The 21,056-nt window shown below is 44.9% G+C and overlaps 1 protein-coding gene across 2 annotated transcripts in view; it reads left to right on the forward strand.

Moving 5' to 3' along the window:
* Positions 1 to 12,873, forward strand: part of dpm1 (dolichyl-phosphate mannosyltransferase subunit 1, catalytic) — a 128,982-nt gene extending 116,109 nt beyond the window's left edge. For both annotated transcript variants that reach the window (XM_072514721.1, XM_072514722.1), the window contains one exon: positions 12,591 to 12,873. In XM_072514721.1, coding sequence (XP_072370822.1) covers positions 12,591 to 12,695 — 105 coding nt within the window. In that variant the 3' untranslated portion in view covers positions 12,696 to 12,873. The remainder of the gene's footprint in view (positions 1 to 12,590) is intronic.
* The last annotated feature ends 8,183 nt before the right edge of the window (positions 12,874 to 21,056 follow it).

A 21,056-nucleotide genomic window follows, 5' to 3' on the forward strand; every position in this document is an offset into this window, starting at 1 on the left:
GGCTATAGTACATTCTATCTGTACTTCCAAATTATTAATATATACTGTAAATAGTTGGGGGTAGAGGACTGAACCCTGTGGCACTTCACTAATTACATTTTACCCACCAGAAAAAGACTCACTTATCCTGACTATGCCTTTTGTTGGTTAGCCAATCTTCTATCTAAGCTAGTGAATTACCCCAAATCCCATGTGATTTTACCTTATGTGCGGCACCTTATCAAATGCCTTCTGGAAATCCAGATATATTGGGCGGGATTCTCCCATTCGGCGGCAGAGTGTACACGCCGTCGGAAACACTGTCGCGTTTCATGACCGTGTAAACGGGCCGCTGGCCCCCTACCGGGGGCCAGCACGGCGCTGGAGCGGTTCACGCCGCTTCAGCCTCCCATCCCAGCGTGAACTGTGCGCCGCGGGATCCGCGCATGCGCAATGGCACCGGCGTCAACGAGGACATGCGCAGTGGCGCTGGCCTCAACACGCCAGCCCCGCGCAACATGGCACGGGAGTTCAGGGCCCAGCACGTATGAAAATAGGCCTGGGGAGCGAGAGGCCTGCCCGCCGATCGGTGGGCCCCGATCGCGGGCCAGGTCCCATTGGAGGCCTTCTCCCGGGGTCGGAGCCCCCCTCCCGCCCCCACAGGCAGCCCCCCGACCCTGCGCGCAGAGTTCCCACCGGCTGCGACCAAGTGTGGACGGCGCCGGCGGGACTCTGCCTTTTTAGAGCGGCCGCTCGGCCTATCCGGGCCGGAGAATCGGCGGCCCGGCTGCGTAGGGCGGCCCGCGACCGGCACTGCGCCAAACGCACCGGCGCCAATTCTCCGCTCTGCGGAGAATCACATACCAGCGCTGGGGCGGCATGGCGCGGTTGCAGGGATTCTCGACCCGGCGCGGTGCTGGGAGAATCCCGCCCATTACATCTACAGATCCCCATTATCGACTTGGTATGTTACATCTTTGAAAAACTAGAGCAAATTAGTCAAACACAAATTTATCCTTTATCAACCCATGCTGAATTTGATGGATTGTATTTTGATCCACCTACCCTGCACATCTTTGGGTTGTCGGGGTGAAACCCAGGGAGAATGTACACACTCCACACGGATAGTAACCCATGGCCGGGATTGGACCTGGGACCTCGGCATAGTGAGGCAGCAGTGCTAACCACTGCGCCACCGTGCTGCCCCATGTTTTGACTTTCTAAATGTCCTGTTATTACTTGCTTGATAATGGATTCTAACAATTTCCCCAACAACAGATGTTATAATCTACAGTTTCCTATTTTCTGTCTCCCTCACTTATTGAATAAGGACGTTACATTAACATTTTCCTAATCCACTGGAACCTTTCCCGGATCCCAGGAATTTTGGAATATTATAACCAATGGATCCACTATCTGCGCTGTCTTTCAATCCCAATAGTTTGTTTAGGACTTTATCCATATTGATGATTGTTTTAAGTTTCTCCCTTTCTATTATCTCTGCATGATTGGTTACTATTGGGATGGTACTAGTGTCCGCTAAAAACTGAGGCAAAATATTGGTTTAATGTCTCTGTCATTTCTGTGTTTCCCACTGTTAACTCCCGGTCTCATCCTCCAAAGGACCAACATTCCCTTTAGCTACTTTCTTCCCTTTTATATGCTTATAGAAGCTTTTACTATTTTAAAAATATTTTGTACTAGTTTTCTTTCATAATTTACCTTTGTTCTTTTTATTACTTTTTAGTTGATCTTTAAAAAAGTTTCTTCTGCCTGCCATTGGCCTTTACAATATGGTATGCCTTAGATTTTGACTTTGTTATCTTTAATTTCCTTGCTTAGCCATGGATGTTATTTCCCCCCTTTCGTTTTATCGGGCTCTTTCTTCCTCTGGAATGTATTTTAGTTGGGAGGAGTTGAATATCTCCTTAACTGCCACTGCTAATCAAATGCCCTACCTTTTGGGGCGGCATGTGGTGCACTGGGATTGCGGCACTAAGGACCCAGGTTCGATTCCCAGCTGGGTCACTCTGTGCGGAGTCTGCACGTTATCCCAGTGTCTGCGTGCTTTCCTCCGGGTGCTCCGGTTTCCTCCCACAGTCCAAAGATGTGCGGGTTAGGTGGATTGGCCATGCTAAATTGCCCTTTTTGTCCAAAAAATGTTAAGTGGGGGTTATTGGGTTACGGAGATAGGGTAGATAAGTGGGCTTCAGTAGGGTGCTCTTTGTAAGGGCCAGTGCAGACCCGATGGGCTGAATGGCCTCCTTCTGCACTGTAAATGCTATGATTCCAGGTGAATTGGCCACGCCACATTAAATTGACCCTTAATTGGAAAAGAAAATAATTGGGTACTCTAAATTTATCTTAAAATGTCCTACCTTTTAGTCATCCTGCCCAGCCCACTAGGGCCAAATCTGTCCTCATTCCAACGCAATTGCCTTTGTATAACTCCAGAACACCTAGTGTGGGACTCCAGCTTCTCCCCCTCAAACTGAATTCAATCATGCTATGATCACTCTTCTTTTGGGGATCCTTAACTATGAGGTCATTAATTAATCCTTCCTCATTACACAATACCAAATCCAGAATAGCTTGCTCCCTGGTTGGTTCCACAACATATTGCTACAAGAAGCAATTTCTAATACATTCAATGAACTCTTCCGAGGCTACCCTTGCTAGGTTGATTAATCCACTCAATTTGCATATTAAAATCACGGGTGAATATCCTTTCTTACAAGCTTCCAGTATTTCCTGGTTTATACTGTGCTCCACTGTGGAACTATTGCTTGGGGACCTGTAGATTACTCCCACCAGAGATTTCTTTCCTTTGCCATTTCTTATTTCTACCCAGACTGATTCCACGTCTTAATCCCCTATGCCTATTTCATTTCTCATGACAGCACTGATCCCTTAATTTCCTAGCAAAGCTACACCACTTCCTTTTCAATCTGTCCTTCCAAAATACTGAATACCCTTGGATATTTAAATCCCAGACCTAGTCTCCTTGTAACCATGGCTCAGTAATCACCACCAAATCATACCTCTTTGTCTCTATTTGCGTTGCTAATGCATTAATTATATTCTGAATGCTTCATGCATTCAGACATAAAGTTTGTTCTATTGTCAAATTTGCCTCCCCTTGTCTTGATTCCTTGGTTCAATATGATGTTCACACATTCTGCCCCTTCCTTCAATTTCTGATAACAATCCACATAACCTAGTCACTAATCTCCACGCCTGCTTTCTCCTTTAACTTTGATTTTCTAATTCTCCATGCAACTGAACCGCACTGTTTACTTTAAAGTCCTGTCTACAACCCTAGTTATGCAATTCGCCGGGACTCTGGTCCCAGCATGATTCAGATGAAAACTGTCCCATCGGAACTGGTCCCTCCTTCCCCAGTATTGGTCCCATGAATTCAAACCCATTTCTCCCACACCAACCTTTGAGCTATGGATTTACCTCGTGGTTCAGACGGTAAACCGAAGATTATTACCTCTTTGGTTCTGCTTTTTAAATTTAGCCCCTAGCTGCTCATATTCCCTGGGCATAACCTCTGTCCTTGTTCTACCCATGTTGTTGGTACCTACGTGGACTACTACAACAACTGAACCTTTCCCCTGCCACTCCAAGTTCCTCTGCAGCCAGACGAGATATCCCCGACACCAGATAGGCAACACAACCTTCGAGACTCTCTCAATCCTGATCACAGAGAACAGTATATGTGTCCCTAACTATACTATCCCCAATAGTGACTAAATTTCTCTCTTTCCCCCCACCCCCCCGGTGGCTCCCTATACCATGGTGCTGTGGTCAGTTTGCTCAACTTCCCTAAAGTACCCGCTCTTGTCCACACAGGGAGCAAGAATCTCAAACCTGTTGGACAAGGACAAAGGCTGAAGCTCCTGCAACCCTATCTCTTGGATCCTTATACTAGCCTCTCTCATAGTCACACCCTCCTGTCCCTGGCCACATTCAAGGTGGTTAAGGGGTGTGACTGCCCCCTGAAACACAACCTCCAGGTAAATGTCCCTCTCCTGATGAGTCACAGCATCCAAAGCTCAGACTCCAGCTTATCAACTCTGAGCAACTGACACTTGCTAAAGATGTGTTCACTTGGGAACCACAATGAGATCCACCAGCTCCCACATCATGCAGGTACAACACATTGGATTCATAGAATTTACAGTGCATTCAGCCCATCAAGCCTGCACCGGCCCCTGGAAAGAGCACCATACTTAAGCCCACGTCTACACCCTATCACCATAACCCAGTAACCCCACCTAACCTTCTTGGAGACTAAGGGCAATTTGTCATGGCCATTCCCCCTAACCTGCACATCTTTGGATTTTGGGAGGAAACCAAAGCACCCCGAGGAAACCCATGCAGACACTGGGAGAATGTGCAGACTCTGCATAGACAGTGGCCCAAGCTGGGAATCTCAGACCCTCGTGCTGTGAAGCAACGGTGCTAACCACTGCTACCATGCAGCCTGGCCCTGCATCTCTATTTTAGTTAATTAGTTTTTAAAATGTTTGAATCTGTAAAATATTTCTTCTCTTTACCTTTAATCTGAAAGCAATTTAGAATAGGTAATTCAAATTAGCAGTTACTTACAAGCCAATGAACTTAGCGTTTTCCTGTGTCACCACTCCTGGATTGGTTTTCAAGCTTGGCCCGCTGCCCAAGCAGGTCCGGCTATCTCCGCCCCTCCCCTTAACTTCCTTTTTCACCGTACTCCAGCTGCACTCAGTGCCGACAAGGCAGCACTGAAGCAGCCCTCCTTTTATAGCCCCTAATTCAAAACTTCTGAAACTGGATTAAACCAGTTGTCTAATTAACTAGCTTCAGCTGAGAGCCTGTAAACTCCTGTTTTAATTCCTGTTTTACAGCTGCATCTATACTTCACCCAGTCAAAAGAGCAAGTTTTAGTTAATTGCTAAATTAAAGAACAAACTAGACTTTAGAATGAAATTCGCCCTTAAATTATTTCTTAAAACTTAACCCTTGAAATTCCCTCTTTCACCAAACCCCAGCTGCACTCTGAGGATCATATGTTGAGGAAAAAATGAGTCTGAAGCCCTGTATCTTAAGACATGTTTATTTCCAAGACTGCAGAGTAAAGACACACACTCCCAATTTCCCAAACACCCAGTATGAAAAACTTTTAATACTCTTGTAATGAAGCCCTAATACTTTCCTTACTGGGCACAATTGCTCTTGATTACCAACATAAAGCATGGACTCCATTGCAGCAGAATTAACAGGTTCCCTTTTGAAAAAGAATAACAAAAGTGACAAAAAAACTGAAGACTGAGAAATAAGTCACACTTTTTCGAAACTCACATCCTGAGTCTTCCCTCTTCTAATACCACCAATAATTTTTCACTACAGGCATTCCTTTTGGTGAAACTATCTGATAACTTACGGCTTGTATCAAGCCATTGGAGCAGAGAAATTTCCTTTTCCTCAACCATTTGTTTTAGATATGCAATATTAATTCAGAATCTTGTTTTCACATATACTTAGAGTGTATGTTATCCCAAAGGGTTCAATTGTCAATATAACATTCTACTGGGATATTTTCTTTGTCATTTCACCCATTGCAGTATTTCCCCTAATGTTTTTTTAAAAGTGCCATGCCTACTCGTGAGAGAGTCTCTGCAGCCAGGGTGCCTTTTATTACTCACCTAATTTTCTTGGCCACTTCCCATTTGTACCCACAAGAATAGTGTGAAACCCGTTGCTCTTGAAAACCCATCAGCAAATTTTGCATGAGAGGTGGACACAACGGCAGCATTGTTGCTTCACAGCTCCAGGGTCCCAGGTTCGATTTCCGGCTTGGGTCACTGTCTATGTGGAATCTCCCTGTGTCTGCGTGGGTTTCCTCCGGGTGCTCCGGTTTCCTCCCACAAGTCCCAAAAGACGTGCTGTTCGGTGAATTGGACATTCTGAATTCTCCCTCCATGTACCCGAACAGGCGCCGAAATGTGGTGACTTGGGGCTTTTCACAGTAACTTCATTGCAGTGTTATTGTAAAAACCTACTTGTGACAATAAAGATTATTATTATTTTATATTTTTAGAGTTGCCCAAAGATGGAAACTTCAATACATCTTTAATATTTTGTTTGTCCGTAAGATGTCCTACAACTTCAATACAGTACTCTGTTCAAGAACATCAAAGCTGACATCCAGCCTTGTCTGTGTACCCATTCAGCTTAATTGTCGAGTCAGACTTTGCAGCTGCTTTCTCATCTTTGGAAGCATCTGCATATTTTTGTGAAGAACGAGCCTGACTGACTGCAATAGAGCTAACACTTTTAAAGTATGATTACTGTGTAAAGTGACCGCAGACCCATACAATTTTATTTGTAATACTATATATTTAAAGGCCCCTTTAACCTGATGTCCAACCTTAAAGTCTATTCTAATCCTGACAATAACTTTGTTTCGAAACTCACTAGTGCCACCCTATCAGAAGTCATCAACATGCATCATGAAGGTGCTTTTAATTTTCCCATCATGGTATCAATAAAACGTGCAGGATCTGCCTTCAGTTGGAGACAACCCAACTTTAACAACATTGATTGAACGTAGAAGTGCGCCACTCAGGAAGCATTGTTTAAACGAAATATGCACTTATTTAATTTCCAAAGTTTTCTCTCTACACCTGGTGCCTCCTTAGGAGTATTGAGAAACCCTTCCATCTGGAGGTGATCACCCTCCAGAAATGCAGCTTTTATATTTTTGGACGTACGTTCCCACAAAAATGTCACCGAAAGGATCAGAAAAGTTTTCAAAATTATCTTTCATGCTGCGGATGAGTCACTCTGACTTCCTTATCTGCTAAGCATTCTTGAAATCCCTGAATCACCAACCCAGACATGGCATTATATAAGTTCCATTCGGTAGGACCTTTTCCATGCAGACCCACTTATCTAACAATCCTGGCTGAACCCTATTTGGGACTACTGAATACATACCAAACCCCCTTCTACTATCCAACTCCCTCTGTTTAGCGTCTCGTGTAGCTTTATCCCCTAACTTGCAAAAACCTCGCAGTCATGAGGACTCCTGCTTTTGCTATGTTGTCACATTGGTTCAGCATTCTCCACTTTACTGTGTTGTTTAGTCAAGTTGTGAACCCCTACTTACCTGTTGACTTCTTCCTGGGCTCCTAGTGTTTGATTCTCTGTATACCTCACCTGAGGCCCTAACCCTAATGTGTGTATGTTTCCTCATCTGGATTCATCACCCAATCCTTTACTGTAACTTGGGCCACGCTTCCTTATTTTTCATTCTTGTACTTCGTGCTCCCAGTCAATGGCCTCACTGCCTGTCCATCATCCTGGACTTTCAACTAATTCTAATATTTTCCAGTAGATTTTCCTGTCTCTCTGTTGCATCCCTCCTGTTGTTTGATCTTTCTGGATGATACAATACCTGGGACCTCATTTTGAGCAGCTAACATCTGAACAAACTGCCCCTTCCACTTTATCACAGTGAAATCTTCTACCAATATCTCACTCCTGCCATCATACTTTGTCCCTCTGGCTCTGCCCCAAAAGATAGGAGTATGCGATGCACCTGGTGCTTTGCATGTTCTATCAGTCAATATTTGCAAATTCATAATTATTTCCGATGACCTATGGGCTTTTATTGTTTAATTCCCATGTTGAATAATCATAGTTTTTCCTTCACGTCCTATAACTTTCCCTGGTCCTTTCCATTCCATTTCTTTCTCACTCTTATAATGAACAAGATCACCTGAAGTAAAATCTACTTCAGATAGTCTCATGCGATGTCACAATGCTTGCCTAATTCTTTCCAAAACCTCAACCTTGATGAAAGCTTTCCTGCCTGCAAGGCATTTAAGTGAGCTGAATAAAATGGAGCTAGTGGTCATTCCTTCAAGAGCAGGGGAGCATCTGAAAACACTGAAGGCAGCGTCAGATTCCAACCATACATCAACTTTTTTTTATTATTCAGTCATAGGATGTGGGTGTCGCTGGCCAGGCCAGCATGCCTTTGAGAAGGTGGTGATGATCGGCCTTGAACTGCTGCCGTCCATGCAATGATGTATACCCAGTGCTTTTAGGAAGGGAATTTCAGGATTTTGACCCAGAGACAGTGACGGAACGGTGGTATATTTCTTTTTTTTTAAATAAATTTAGAGTACCCAATTATTTTTTTTCCAAATAAGGGGCAATTTAGCGTGGCCAATCCACCTACACTGCAGGTCTTTTTGGATTGTGGAGGTGAGATCCACGCAGACACGGGGAGAATGTGGAAACTCCACACAGACAGTGACCCGGGGCTGGGATCGAACCCGGGTCCTGAGCGCTGTAGGCAGCAGTGCCACCGTGCCGCCCTGAATGGTGATATATTTCTAAGCCAGAATTGTTAGGATCCCGGACGAGAAGCCAACTATTTGCTATTTGTAAAACTTTGAGGAATTGTTGCTGCACTCCACGAGTGATAACACTGACCAATAGGTATCTTTTATGTTAAAACAAGATTTGATTTAAACATAGAATTAACCACATTAGCAACAAAGAAATACCTTTACAGTTAACAGTTACAACAAATCTTAAGTAAAAGAGAAAAACTTCCTAAATCTGCCACTATATTCCAATTAAGCAAACCAATATATTTCAAATACGACTCATGAATAAAATTAACAGCCAGGTTTCTACTTCCTTTTTCCAGCATTTTTTCTTAGGTTTCTACTTGCTTTTCTCTGTGCAGAATCTTTGGAGAGAGAACCTTTCAGGTCCAAACTGAAACACCTCTGTTCAGATGAGAGTCCTAGGATCAACTGCCTTTTCAGACTGCCCTGGCTCCTCCCATTAACTACCTCATCTGTATCCAAAGCAGAAGGCATTCTTTGATCTCTTCATACAAGCTGCCCCTTGAATTGTTAAGCCAGGACCAAACACAATACCACTCATGAATTATCTACATCCCAAGGTTCCTTCAAATGTAAACAATATCCCATTAGCTAGCTATCTGTAAACAATCTAGCAGTTATACTGTCTTTGCATCTTAACCCACATTTTACTGCTAAAAATATAAAATATGAAAATTCCTTACATTTGTCACAGAATGGTGACTGGCTTAGAGGGGAACTTCCAGGTGGTGGTGTTCCCTTGTATATGGTGCTCTTGCCTTTTTAGATGGTAGAAGTCATGGGTTTGGAGGTGCTCTCTAAGGAGCATTGAAAGCTATGATTGCTTATTTTTTTGCTGGGCATGGGTATCTAAGGATCTGGAGCATAGATGAGTAAATGAACTTGGAGTAGAATTCAAGAACAGACTTGAGGACTGTATGGTCCATTTCTGTTCCTATTATTTTTGGACTTTGTATGTTTTTTAGTTTCAATTTTGATTACCTGCCTGTATAATATGGCATTATGTTTCCAATAATTGAAAGAAAATGTTGAAGTCTCTACCCAAGGTTTAAAGAGAATTTTTATTTATATATTTGCAATTCAAAAAATAGTTGTCATAATGATATTATGCATTGCTGTGATCATGTGATTGCTAAGGACCAATGAACAGCAGCTACCATGGTCCAATGAGAGATGAGGGACGGGATTCTGCGGGAATCAGGAGGGCGGGCAACTTCGGCGCGAAGGGGCTAGGCCGGCGCCGGAGTGGTTTGCGCCGCTCCGGCTGGTGCAGAAGGAACCGGAGCGAAGGGCCTCCGCCGGCCGGTGCGAGTTGGTGCATGCGCGGGAGCACCAGCGTGTGCTGGCGTCATCCCAGCGCATGCGCGGGGGGGGGGGGGGGGGGGGTCATCTCCGCGTCGGTCATCGTGGAGGTCCACAGCAGCCGACGCGGAGGAATAGAGTGCCCCCACGCACCGGCCCGCCCATGGATCGGTGGGACCCGATCGCAGGCCAGACCACCGTGGGGGCACCTCACGGGGCCAGATCCCCCCTCCCCCCCGAGGACCCCGGAGGCTGCCCGCGCAGCCAGGTCCTGCCGGTAAGTACCTGTTGTAATTTATGCCGGCGGGACCGGCCGAAAAAGGGCGGCCACTCGGCCCATCGCGGGCCGGAGATTCGCCGGGGGGAGCCGCTGCCAGCGGCCGCTGACTGGCGCGGAGCGATTCCCACCTCCGCCAAATCCCTGGCGCCGGAGAATTCGGCAGCCGGCGGGTGCGAGATTCACGCTGCCCCCCGCCGATTTCCCGACCCGGCGGGGGGTCGGAGAATCCCACCCGAGATTTTTCATTGTTTCCACAGATCCATCAAAAGATGGGTGGCAAAAGAAAAAGATCTCATTGAAACAGTCACATTATTACCTGGGACCAAACAAAGTTGTCAAATCTTATCCTGCCAATAACCTTAATTGGCCTTTAGGACCATTGGATTGACAGGTGTCTGGAACAATCAAGGTCTATGATGTGACTACCTACGGTCAATGAAGCTGATTGGTTGTGACACCAATGGATTGGTCACATGGGCGGCACAGTGGCACATTGGTTAGCACTGCAGCTTCACAGCTCCAGGGTCCCAGGTTCAATTCCGGCCTCGGGTGACTGTGTGGAGTTTGCACTTTCTCCCCGCGTCTGCATGTGTTTCCTCCCACAGTCCAGAGATGTGCAGATTAGTGGATTGGCTATGCTAAATTGCCCTTAGTGTCCAACGGTTAGGTGGGGTTTCTGGGTTACAGGGAAGGGATGGCGGTGTGGGCTTAGGTAGAGTGCTCTTTCCAAGGGTCGGTGCAGACTGGATGGGCCGAATGGCCTCCTTCTGCATTGTAAATTCTATGATCACCATTGGCTGCTGAAATTGGCAGAAAGTGTTATCCTGTTGGAAAAATTACGATTACCTAACCCAAAAGGACACTGATCTTTAGGTATAGAATATGCAGTATATTGTAATAAATTGATAGTAAGTTGTTAGTGTTATCCACATTTTGAACCATTAACGTCTGAAGCAAAATGATAGAAAACAATATTGAAGTTTACAATCTGTAATAAAGAATACAAGCAAGAGAGTCTCCCCATAATATACAAATAACTGTGGCTTGTGTTTCTTTCCACCAGAAAATATGCTAGTTGACAATTTATCTAGAAATGTTCACTGATGGTTGGACATGATCCCACACCAACCAGTTTTCTCAAACTTATTCAAAAGGCTATTTATATGTAGTCTTTGCTGATTAGTTTGCGAATTACTTGAAGATAGATGGGTGATTTGGGGGGGGGGGGGCATCATGGCTGCTGGCTGTAGTTGATTCTATCATGACTTTACATAAATATACTAAGGATATCTTACGCCAGTTGTTCATTACAATTTGTAACCTGAATATATCTGTTTCAATCAATGTGATTTCAGCAACAATCACTCGATGTCATCAAAAAGTAGGACCATGGCTACTATGGGTTCTATCCGATAAAGAGACACTAAGTCTAAAAGTAACCCCACTATTGCTGCCCCAACTAAAGGCATCTGATTTTGAGTTTTGTGTCTAGAATGTATGGTCCAGCTACTTATTATGTAAATCTGCAGAGCCTAGCCCATTGAAATGCTTCCCTTTACTTGAACCTTTTTTTTTTAACTACTTCCAATAAAAGATACAGTATTCAATTGTTTTCAGTTCTATTTTAGTTCAATTTTTAATTGAATAAACTTGAGTTCACTGATACTTTCACATTTGTGTGATGGGTGTTTTTTAAACATAAAATTTGACTTGGAAAGAACCAATTGGGAAATTTGTATGGTATTGCCAATTTATTGCATGCACATCACGATCTAAATATTCATGTACATTCAAAAACATTAAAGAAGGAAGATGGAATTACCCTAAAATCAATATCCTGCAATGTGAGAGCATGGTTACAGTGCTTCTTGCAAGATATGCTTTTCTTTGTTGTGTGAATAAAAAATATATATAAATATGTACATAACCATCACATATGACTCCACAAAACAGATTCAACTTATATTTGGGGCAAATAAGTTCCTTAAATTATATTATCATTCCTAAATATATTATGAATTTATTCCCAGTGGTAAAATTGAGATGGGTAGTACTGTTGGTTAATACTGTTACAGCGTACTCGTATGTTGGAATATGCTAACAATTAATTCTTGATGTATTGCTGAAAAGAGAGACGTGTTACTGAAACTTTTCATCTTGCGCTCATCAAAGGTTGCTGTCAGCTCTACTAACGACTAATTTACAATAATTTGTCAAACTCAAAGCTCATTTACACTTGCTCAAAGCAACATACATTCATATGCAGGGACCCTTTCTCTGCAAGCAAAAGTAATATATTCCAACTTTGCACCTTTTTGAATTACCTGGGAGCTTGGGAAGCCTATAGTTCCCGGTTGCTTTCTCCATGGCAACACCGTGGCCAATCACAGTCAACTTTCCAACCAATCAGCACCCTTTTCCTGTCGCATAAATTGTGACCTTCTGAAATTTGGTATTCTTGCATTTGCCCTAATGAGCGCAAGATGAAACCCTCCAGCAATGTGTCTCCCTTCTTTAGCAATGTTCAAATTCTGTAATTCTTGATGGCTTCCTTTATTTTGTGATGCTCATGTTTACTTTGAATTAACACATCTTTTTCCCCCTTCCAATTATTATAGGTTCCTATAACCTTTGTGGACCGTGTGTACGGTGAATCTAAACTGGGAGGAAATGAAATTGTGTCATTTTTGAAAGGACTGCTGCATCTCTTTGCTACCACTTGATCAAAACTAATAACTAGTCTGAAATGTCCTGTCTAGAATATTTAAGACTAGGTTTGTGCATTTCTCTATTTCACAATCTCATTGTAAAGTCTAATTTTATATTTGTATAAATCTGTAGCACACCTCAGTAAGTGAACAATTGTAAAATATAATTTGAAATAAAGTTATTCTAGTCTGAGTAAGTCGTATTAATTAATTTTGCTTGACTCATTTATTGCTAATAATCCTACCCTTTCCATAGATCATATTGTTGTATTATTTTAACTATCTTATAGTTATTAGTTAAAAATACAAACATAGGCTTATTACGATTGGATTGGATTTGTTTATTGTCACGTGTACCGAGGTACAGTGAAGCGTGCCGCGTGCAGCTCAACAGATCATTAAGTACATGGGAAGAAAAGGGAAGAAAAGAAAATACATAATAGGGCAACACAAGGTATACAATGTAACTACATAAGCACCGGCATCGGATGAAGCATACAGGGGTGTAGTGTTAATGAGGTCAGTCCATAAGAGGGTCATTTAGGAGTCTGGTAACAGCGGGTTAGAAGCTGTTTTTGAGTCTGTTTGTGCGTGTTCTCAGACTTATGTATCTCCTGCCCGAAGGAAGAAGTTGGAAGAGTGAGTAAGCCGGGTGGGAGGGGTCTTTGATTATGCAGCCCACTTTCCCCAGGCAGCGGGAGGTGTAAATGGAGTCAATGGATGGGACGCAGGTTCGTGTGATGGACTGAGCGGTGTTCACGACTCTGAAGTTTCTTGCTGAGCAGTTGCCATACCAGACTGTGATGCAGCCAGTAGGATGCTTTCTATGGTGCATCTGTAAAAGTTGGTAAGGGTTAATGTGTACATGCCGAATTTCCTTAGTTTCCTGAGCAAGTATAGGCGCTGTTATGCTTTCTTGGTGGTAACGTCAACATGGGTGGACCAGGACAGATTTTTGGAGATGTGCACCCCTAGGAGTTTGAAACTGCTAACCATCTCCACCTCAGCCCCGTTGATGCAGACAGGGGTGTGTACAGTACTTTGCTTCCTGAAGTCAATGACCAGCTCTTTAGTTTTGCTGGCATTGAGGGAGAGTTTGTTGTCGCTACACCACTCCACTAGGTTCTTTATCTCCCTCCTGTATTCTGACTCTGACTGTATTCTGATTTGTCACCCAGTCAAACCAGAAGAATCTATGCTTTGATAATGGCTGTTTTAACACGTTCATCACAACAGATACTATTGTAATCAAACTTTCTGAGCAACTTACTTTTAACAGATGCACTTCATTACCATAATATTTTGAGGTGCAAACCTGCATATGTAAATTGAAATACCCAAGTTTTTTTAAGGTTTCTGATACTTTTGCTTAATTTTTCTTCTAGTTTGCATCTACGTTTGATTTAAGTGAGACAATTTGTACATTATGCCTAGCTTAACTGACCCTTTGTTTCTCACAAAGGTAAAATAGCTTAAAATTTGCAAATGTCCTTATTTATTTTTTTTATTCTCCTTTTTCACATTTTCTCCCACATTTACGTCCATCAACAATAAACAATAATCAGCAAGATATGTCAGTCCCCATAATAACAACGATCCCATCTACCCACCAACCCCCAAACCTCAACCCGCATGTTTACATAAACAAATGGCAAAAAGGAATCGGGGATTACCCGTAGTCACCCTTAATCTTACACAGCTCCCGACCCCCTCAGCCCCCCACTCCAGGTCTCCAGCTCCTCCCGTCCACTGCCTCTTGTAAAACTCCTCCCAACCTCGGTTCCTTCACCCCAACTTTCCACCCCGGCTAGACCACTCGGACCCTGTTCTGCCAGGCTCCGATGGCCGCAGCCCCTCCCCCCACCTCACTCCCGTTCACTGGCCGGCTTAAACCGGCCAGCGTGGAGGCCCCCGCCCGGGTCCCTTTCCCACTTGCCCGGCCCTAGGAAAGCCCAAAGATCCCCGTTTAGCACACAAACCCCGCATATCCACCTACACCCCAAAGAACCCTCATTTCGAGTGAAAGTCTCGTCCCTTCCCTTGTCCAAACATATACCACATTGGCTCCTTTTGTCTCTACACCTGCGCACAGGGATACAAAAAAGAGGAAAATACAGTCATGAGGTTACATCAGCACATGGCCGTTCCGCAATTTGTTAGTTCTGCCACAGTCCTTCTGCTTTCGCAAACTCCTCCGCTGCTTCCGCCGTTCCAAACTAAAAGTCCCTGAGCTTGTAAGTCACCCTCAGCTTCGCTAGATATACAATGCCGCACCGCACCTTGCTAATGTACAGTGCCCTCTTCACCCGGTTAAGGCAGCCCGCCTCCTTGCCAGCTCTACCGTAAAGTCCTGGTATACACGTATACCAGCTCCAGCCCACTGCACCACCCGCTTCTGCTTGGCCCAGCTCAGGACCTTCTCCTTCACACTGTACCTACGGAAGCACAGAGTCACTGCCCTTGGCGGCTCACTCGCCTTTGGTACAGGCCTCCACGACCGATAAGCCCGATCCAGTTCATATCGGGAGGGATCCTCCTCCTCCCCCAATAGTTTTGCCAGCATCGCGGCAAAATACTCAGTCGGCTTCGGTCCTTCAACTCCTTCGGGCAGCCCCCCAATCCTCAAATTCTGTCGCCTAGATCTGTTTTCCAGGTCTTCCATTTTTCCTCGCAGATCCTTGTTTGTGTCCATCACCTTCCACATCTCTTTCCCCATCCAGGCATGTTGATCACCGTGCTGCAATAACGTCTCCTCCACTTCCTTCAGCGCCTCCCCTTGCTCTCACACCTCCGCCACTGCGCTCGCCACCTCTGTCCTCACCGGGAAAACCGCCTCCTCCACCAGCACACTCAAAACCTCCCTCATCTCTTTCCTCACCGTCTCCATGCATTTCGCAATCTGCGCCAACTGCTTTTCAAATTCCGCAGCCATCACCTTAGTTATTTCTTCAGCCGTAAGCAGTGCGGCCTTCCCTGGTGCTCCAGCCTCCATTTTCCTTGGTGACCCCGCGGTGACCTTTCCACTCCCTGACGGACCTTCAGCTGTTTTTTTTTTGGCCGTTTGTTTGCTCACCCTCGACATTTTTTGTTGTTTTTTTTTCCTCCTGTGTCTTCACTGTGCCTCCTCCGTGCCTTCTCCCTGCTTCTGCCGCCTCCGTGGACCCTGGGACCGGGCTTAAAGCCCCGAAAATGCCGTTCCCGAACGGGAGCCCTCCATTGTGCGGCCGCCTCCCGCCCGCCATCACCGGAAGTTCCGCAAATGTCCTTATTAACATCCATGAAAATATAATTTACTTTTCTATACTGATGCACTCAACATGCTATAGATTCATCGGTTACACTTTAGTGTCCTTGGACACATTTAATACTTCGATATTTCCAACCGCCGTAAATTTACTTCTCTAGATCCAATATCATGGGCGCGATTCTCCACTCCCGCGCCGGTTGGGAGAATCGCCTGGGCCGCCAAAATTTCCCGGGACGCCGGTCCGACGCCCTCCCGCGATTCTCCCAAGCTACAGGAACGGCCCGGTCGAGTTTCGCAGGCCGGAGAATCGCCGGAGACACCAAAAATGGCGATTCTCCGGCACCCCCGCTATTCTCAGGCCCGGATGGGCCGAGCGGCCAGGCCAAAATGGCGGGTTCCCCCGGCGCCGTCCACACCTGGTCGCTGCCCTCGTGAGCGGTGCGTGAACGCTAGGGGGGGACGAGGGGGGATCCTGCACCGGGTACCTCAAATGTGGGGTTGCGCGCGATCGGTGCCCACCGATCGTCAGGCCGTCCTCTCTGAAGGAGGACCTCCGTCCTTCCGCGGCCCCGCAAGATCTGTCAGACATCTTCTTGCAGGGCGGACTTAGAGAGGACGGCAACCATGCATGCCAACCCGCGCATGCGCGGATGACGCCTGTTATGCGGTGCCGGCTGCGTCATCTATGCGGCGTCGTCTTTACGCGGGCGACAAGGCCTGGCGCGTGTAGATGACGCGGCCCCGATCCTGGCCCATTGTCAGGGCCTGAATCGGTCGGGATCGGGGCCGTTTTGCGCCGTTGTGAACCTCGACGGCATTCATTATGGAGAGTGGAGAATCCCGCCCCATAATTCAGGAAGCCGACTCTCAGGGCTGCCCCAGTGCCACCATGAAGAGGCACTGGGCGCGATTCTCCGCTCCCACGGCTAAGTGTGAACGCCGTTTAGGTTTACGACGGCGCAAAACGGCCCCGATCCCGACCGATTCAGGGCCCGAAAATGGGCTAAGATCGGGGCCGCGAGAAATTCGGGGGGCGTGTCGCTAAAGCAGCGTCGTCAGCGCGCGCCGGGCATTGGCGCCGCATAAAATCGACGCCGTGTCATCCGCCGCCTAACTGGCGTCACCCGCGCATGCATGGTTGCCGTCCTCCCCGAGGCCACCCCGCAAGAAGATAGATCTTGCGGGGCAGCGGAGGAAAGGAGGTCCTCCTTCAGAGAGGCCGGCCCGCCAATCGGTGGGCACCAATCACGGGCCAGACCCCTTTTGAGTGCAACCCCAGTGAAAGAACCCCCCTCACCCGCCCACAGGCCGCCCCCCCAGCGTTCCCGCCGGCAGCGACCAGGTGTGGATGGCGCCAGCGGGAAGCCGTCGCTTTGGGCAGGCCGCTCGGCCCATCCGGGCCGGGGAATAGCGGGTGTAGCGGAGAATCGCCATTTTGGGTGACCCGGGCAATTCTCCGGCCTGCGCCGCGCAGAACTCGACGGGGCTGTTCCCGCCGCTTGGGTGCATCGCGGGAGGGCGTCGATCCGGTGTCGCGGGGAAAAATGGCGCGCCAGGCGATTCTCCAAACCGGCGCGGGAGCGGAGAATCGCACCCACTATGTGTGCATTTATTTGGTTACCTCATCTTCTAACTGGTGAAGTCTCTAGACTCCACTTGGCATCTCCACCAATCTTAATGTGACCAGAATCTAGCCATGGCAGGAATAATAAATGTAAACCAGTGTCGTTCAACTCCATGGCATCATTTGTTAAAGGTAATAACTGTACTAATTTTTCAACAAATTTAGTACAGTTTTTACTCGTGAGCATGCTTGAAATTCACTGACTTATGCATGTATGCAGTCAGTTTTTCATTTTTTTCTGGTTAATTCTGCATTCAAATAGGGTCCAGAAATGTTAATCTTTCAATTTTGCATTATTTCAGGTTATCAATGAAAACTGCACAGGTATGTTTACCACATAGTCTCATTGGAAAAGCAGGTTGCATGTTCACTTAACTAATCTGTGTGGTTTTAAGTGGTGCCTGTGTATATTGTAATTTAAATTCCTGACTTGTTTTAACTTCTGTTAGATTGACATAAAATTTTCTTCACATTAAGCTCAGATCTCCTTTTGATAATAGGCTAAACCAAATAATTTTTTTGTTAGATTCTTATCATATTTGCTCAGATACTGGTTGTCTATTGAAAATAGTTCTGGGACCTGCTATATGCATTGATATTGGGTCAGTAAATGAATTATCATCAAGGACACGTAACAAAACTCTCTTGGATTTTTGCCCCATACAGTTCCTTACTATCGTGATATTACAGGTACTTTTACAGAATAGTTACTAAAGATACTGCCTTTGCACTGATAATGTGCCTTAAATGTGAAATGACATTGTTGTTCCAGTGGGGGTAAATGAGCAATTAGCATGACCTACACTGTTAACCACAATGTTTAGCAGACTGCAGTCTTTCGAAGAGTCTCATTTTTGAAGACTATATAAAAAAAAGGTTTGTTTACAAACTTCAATGTAATTTGCCATTTGTAAAGTTTTACTAATAGAATATAAATTTAATGAGAAGGCTGTGTGTTGGAACACGTATTTGTGCCTGCTGCTCCTGATCTAGTGAGTTCACATATAAAACCAGAAGCTTTTGAAACAAAGAACCTCCATCCTTATATCAGCTTTCATATCCTTGGGACATTATAAACCTGTTTTACAACCAATGGATTATTTTTGAAATGTAGCAATTGTTGTTATGCAAGCCAAAGTACCAAGATATTTATGCACAAGTGTCTAAATAAATTATTAGATCATATATTTTTGGTTGTTCTGTTGAAGGTAACCAGGACAGAAAACTCACTGCTATTTTTTTAGAATAATGGTGAGATATTTTGTAGGAATTTGAGAGTGTTGGTTTAATGTCTCAGCTGAAGGACAGCACCTCCGACAGTGCAACACTCCTCAGCTAAAGATGTGTAGGTGACATGCTCAAGTCTATAGTAGGGCTTGAGCTCCTAATCTGATTGAGAGGTGGCCTCATTGAAATACATAAAATTTATATCAGACAATAACCAGTTGAATATATCCATTGGTCAAGGAGTCTTGAAATATACAAAATTATGAGTTTAGGTAGAATGGATATGAAGGACCTATTGCCCTTAGCAGAGAGGCCAAAATCCCAGGACGTTGATTTAAAGTAATAGGCAGGACTAGAGGGGAGTTAAGAATTTTCTTTCACCCAGAGAGTGACAAACGTCTGAAACCACTGCCCTAAATGGTAGTAGAGGGAGAATGGCATTGAGAAAATATTTGGATATGCTTGAGGTAACCTACAAGGCTACGGATCAAGAGCTGGAAAGTGGGATTAGGCTGGATAACTTTGTTCGGATGGCACACACAAAGGGCACTATTTAATGAGGGGAAAACAGTCCAGTTTGGGACCAAATGGCCTTCTCCTGATCCTATTCCTTATGTTCTTTTCTTATTACTGCCCCCATGTACTTATTGATAGTACGGAACTCAGCATCTTCACAGTCTGAATGTTACAGTAAACTGGGTAGTGGAAGTACAATATTTTGGGGTGTGATTTTTAGGTCTCGCTGGCCCCTGGATCAGAGCTAAAAAAAATAGCCCCCTTGCCAGTTTTTCAGCTCCAGCCCACACCTGGGCCATTTTCCCAGAGGTGGGATTGGAGGGGTGGAAAGGAAGTCGACTGGGATTTTCCAGTCAGTCTCCCCTGTCCCTGGCTGCAAATGCATTTTAAAAATTTAACTAAGTTGGAAGGCAGCTCCATTTTGAAGGATTGTCTCCCTCACTTAACTTCCACTGAAGGCTGTTGCTCTCACAGAAGGAAAAAACAGTTTGGACCAATGTTCTTATTTCCCCGTTTCACTGGTGTTCCATTTTAAATTATACAAGACCAATTCAGACCAGGTATCTTATTTCCGCATTTTACTGTTGTTTTCTTCTCAAGCTGAAAAAAACGTTGCTTGTTTCTCCAGCTCACCCACCAAGCCTTCGTTGGGACAGAGACCCTGCCCTCTCGCCATTAATTAGCTGCCCCAGGGAAAATCAAAATGAGTGATTGTTCCTCACATGGTGGCAGCTTCTTGACCTGCATTTCAGTCTGACGGTGGGGTTCAGAGACATGGAATCCAAATACCATGGTAGTGAATGATAGGCTGTTGATATATGTTTACTATCCTCCAACTGAGTTACTAACCTTGCACTGTACTTGTTGTGGGGAGGCACCCATCACACTCACATCCCAACAAAGAAAGAGAGAAATACAAAGATAGGCCCATCTAAAGTGATACCAATGTATTGTTAGTGGAGTCGTTGCCTGTAAGTTGCTTGCTCACTCCATAATTCTATATGTTACTGACTGATAATCGATGAGGAGAGAATTTTTTTGATGCCTTTCTTCCCATTCACCCGTCCTAACCGCCCGTCCCCCCCCCCAGAAGAGCTCTGTTTGTAAAATAATAAAACTCAAGTTTGCCCCGTTAGCTCACTGGAAATTGTTACATAGTTCAGGTACTTTAAACTTTATAATTACTACTTGCGTCAGCGCTAGTGCAGTGCTGTGTATTTTTAGTGTTCCAGTGGAAAATTGTATGGTTTACTGATGCATCACAATAGCAACCATTTGAGTATCTGAATTCATATTGGTCAATTATACTGACACTGGTGCAAAGCAGTTTGAGCTGAATATTGACATAAAATTCATAGTTTAGTATGGATATCAGGTTATAGATCCAACTGAAGGTAAACGGTCCATGAGTCCACTTGGTGCAGTGTATTTTCAGTCTATATTGGCCAAAATGTTTCACACTGGGTGTGGTGTAATTTCAGTCTATCCTGGCCAAAAAGTATTTCATTTAGTCAAAAAATTGCCAAAGTCAAAAAATAACTTTGGTCTGCTATTACAATTTATATTATATGGGAATTGAGATATGTATGAAAACTAATAAGCATTTTGAAGTGAGATTTTTTTTAAGTGAATCACAACCACTTAAAAGTGAATGCTAGAACCTATTTATTTCAGCTTTATACCAGGTGAATTTCACATTTCATGATGGCATAGATTAAGAAGAAGTTACAGATGTATCAGATTTAAAATCAAAGTTGTTAAA

Source organism: Scyliorhinus torazame, chromosome 8 (genome assembly GCF_047496885.1).
Source record: "Scyliorhinus torazame isolate Kashiwa2021f chromosome 8, sScyTor2.1, whole genome shotgun sequence".
NCBI lineage: Eukaryota > Metazoa > Chordata > Chondrichthyes > Carcharhiniformes > Scyliorhinidae > Scyliorhinus > Scyliorhinus torazame.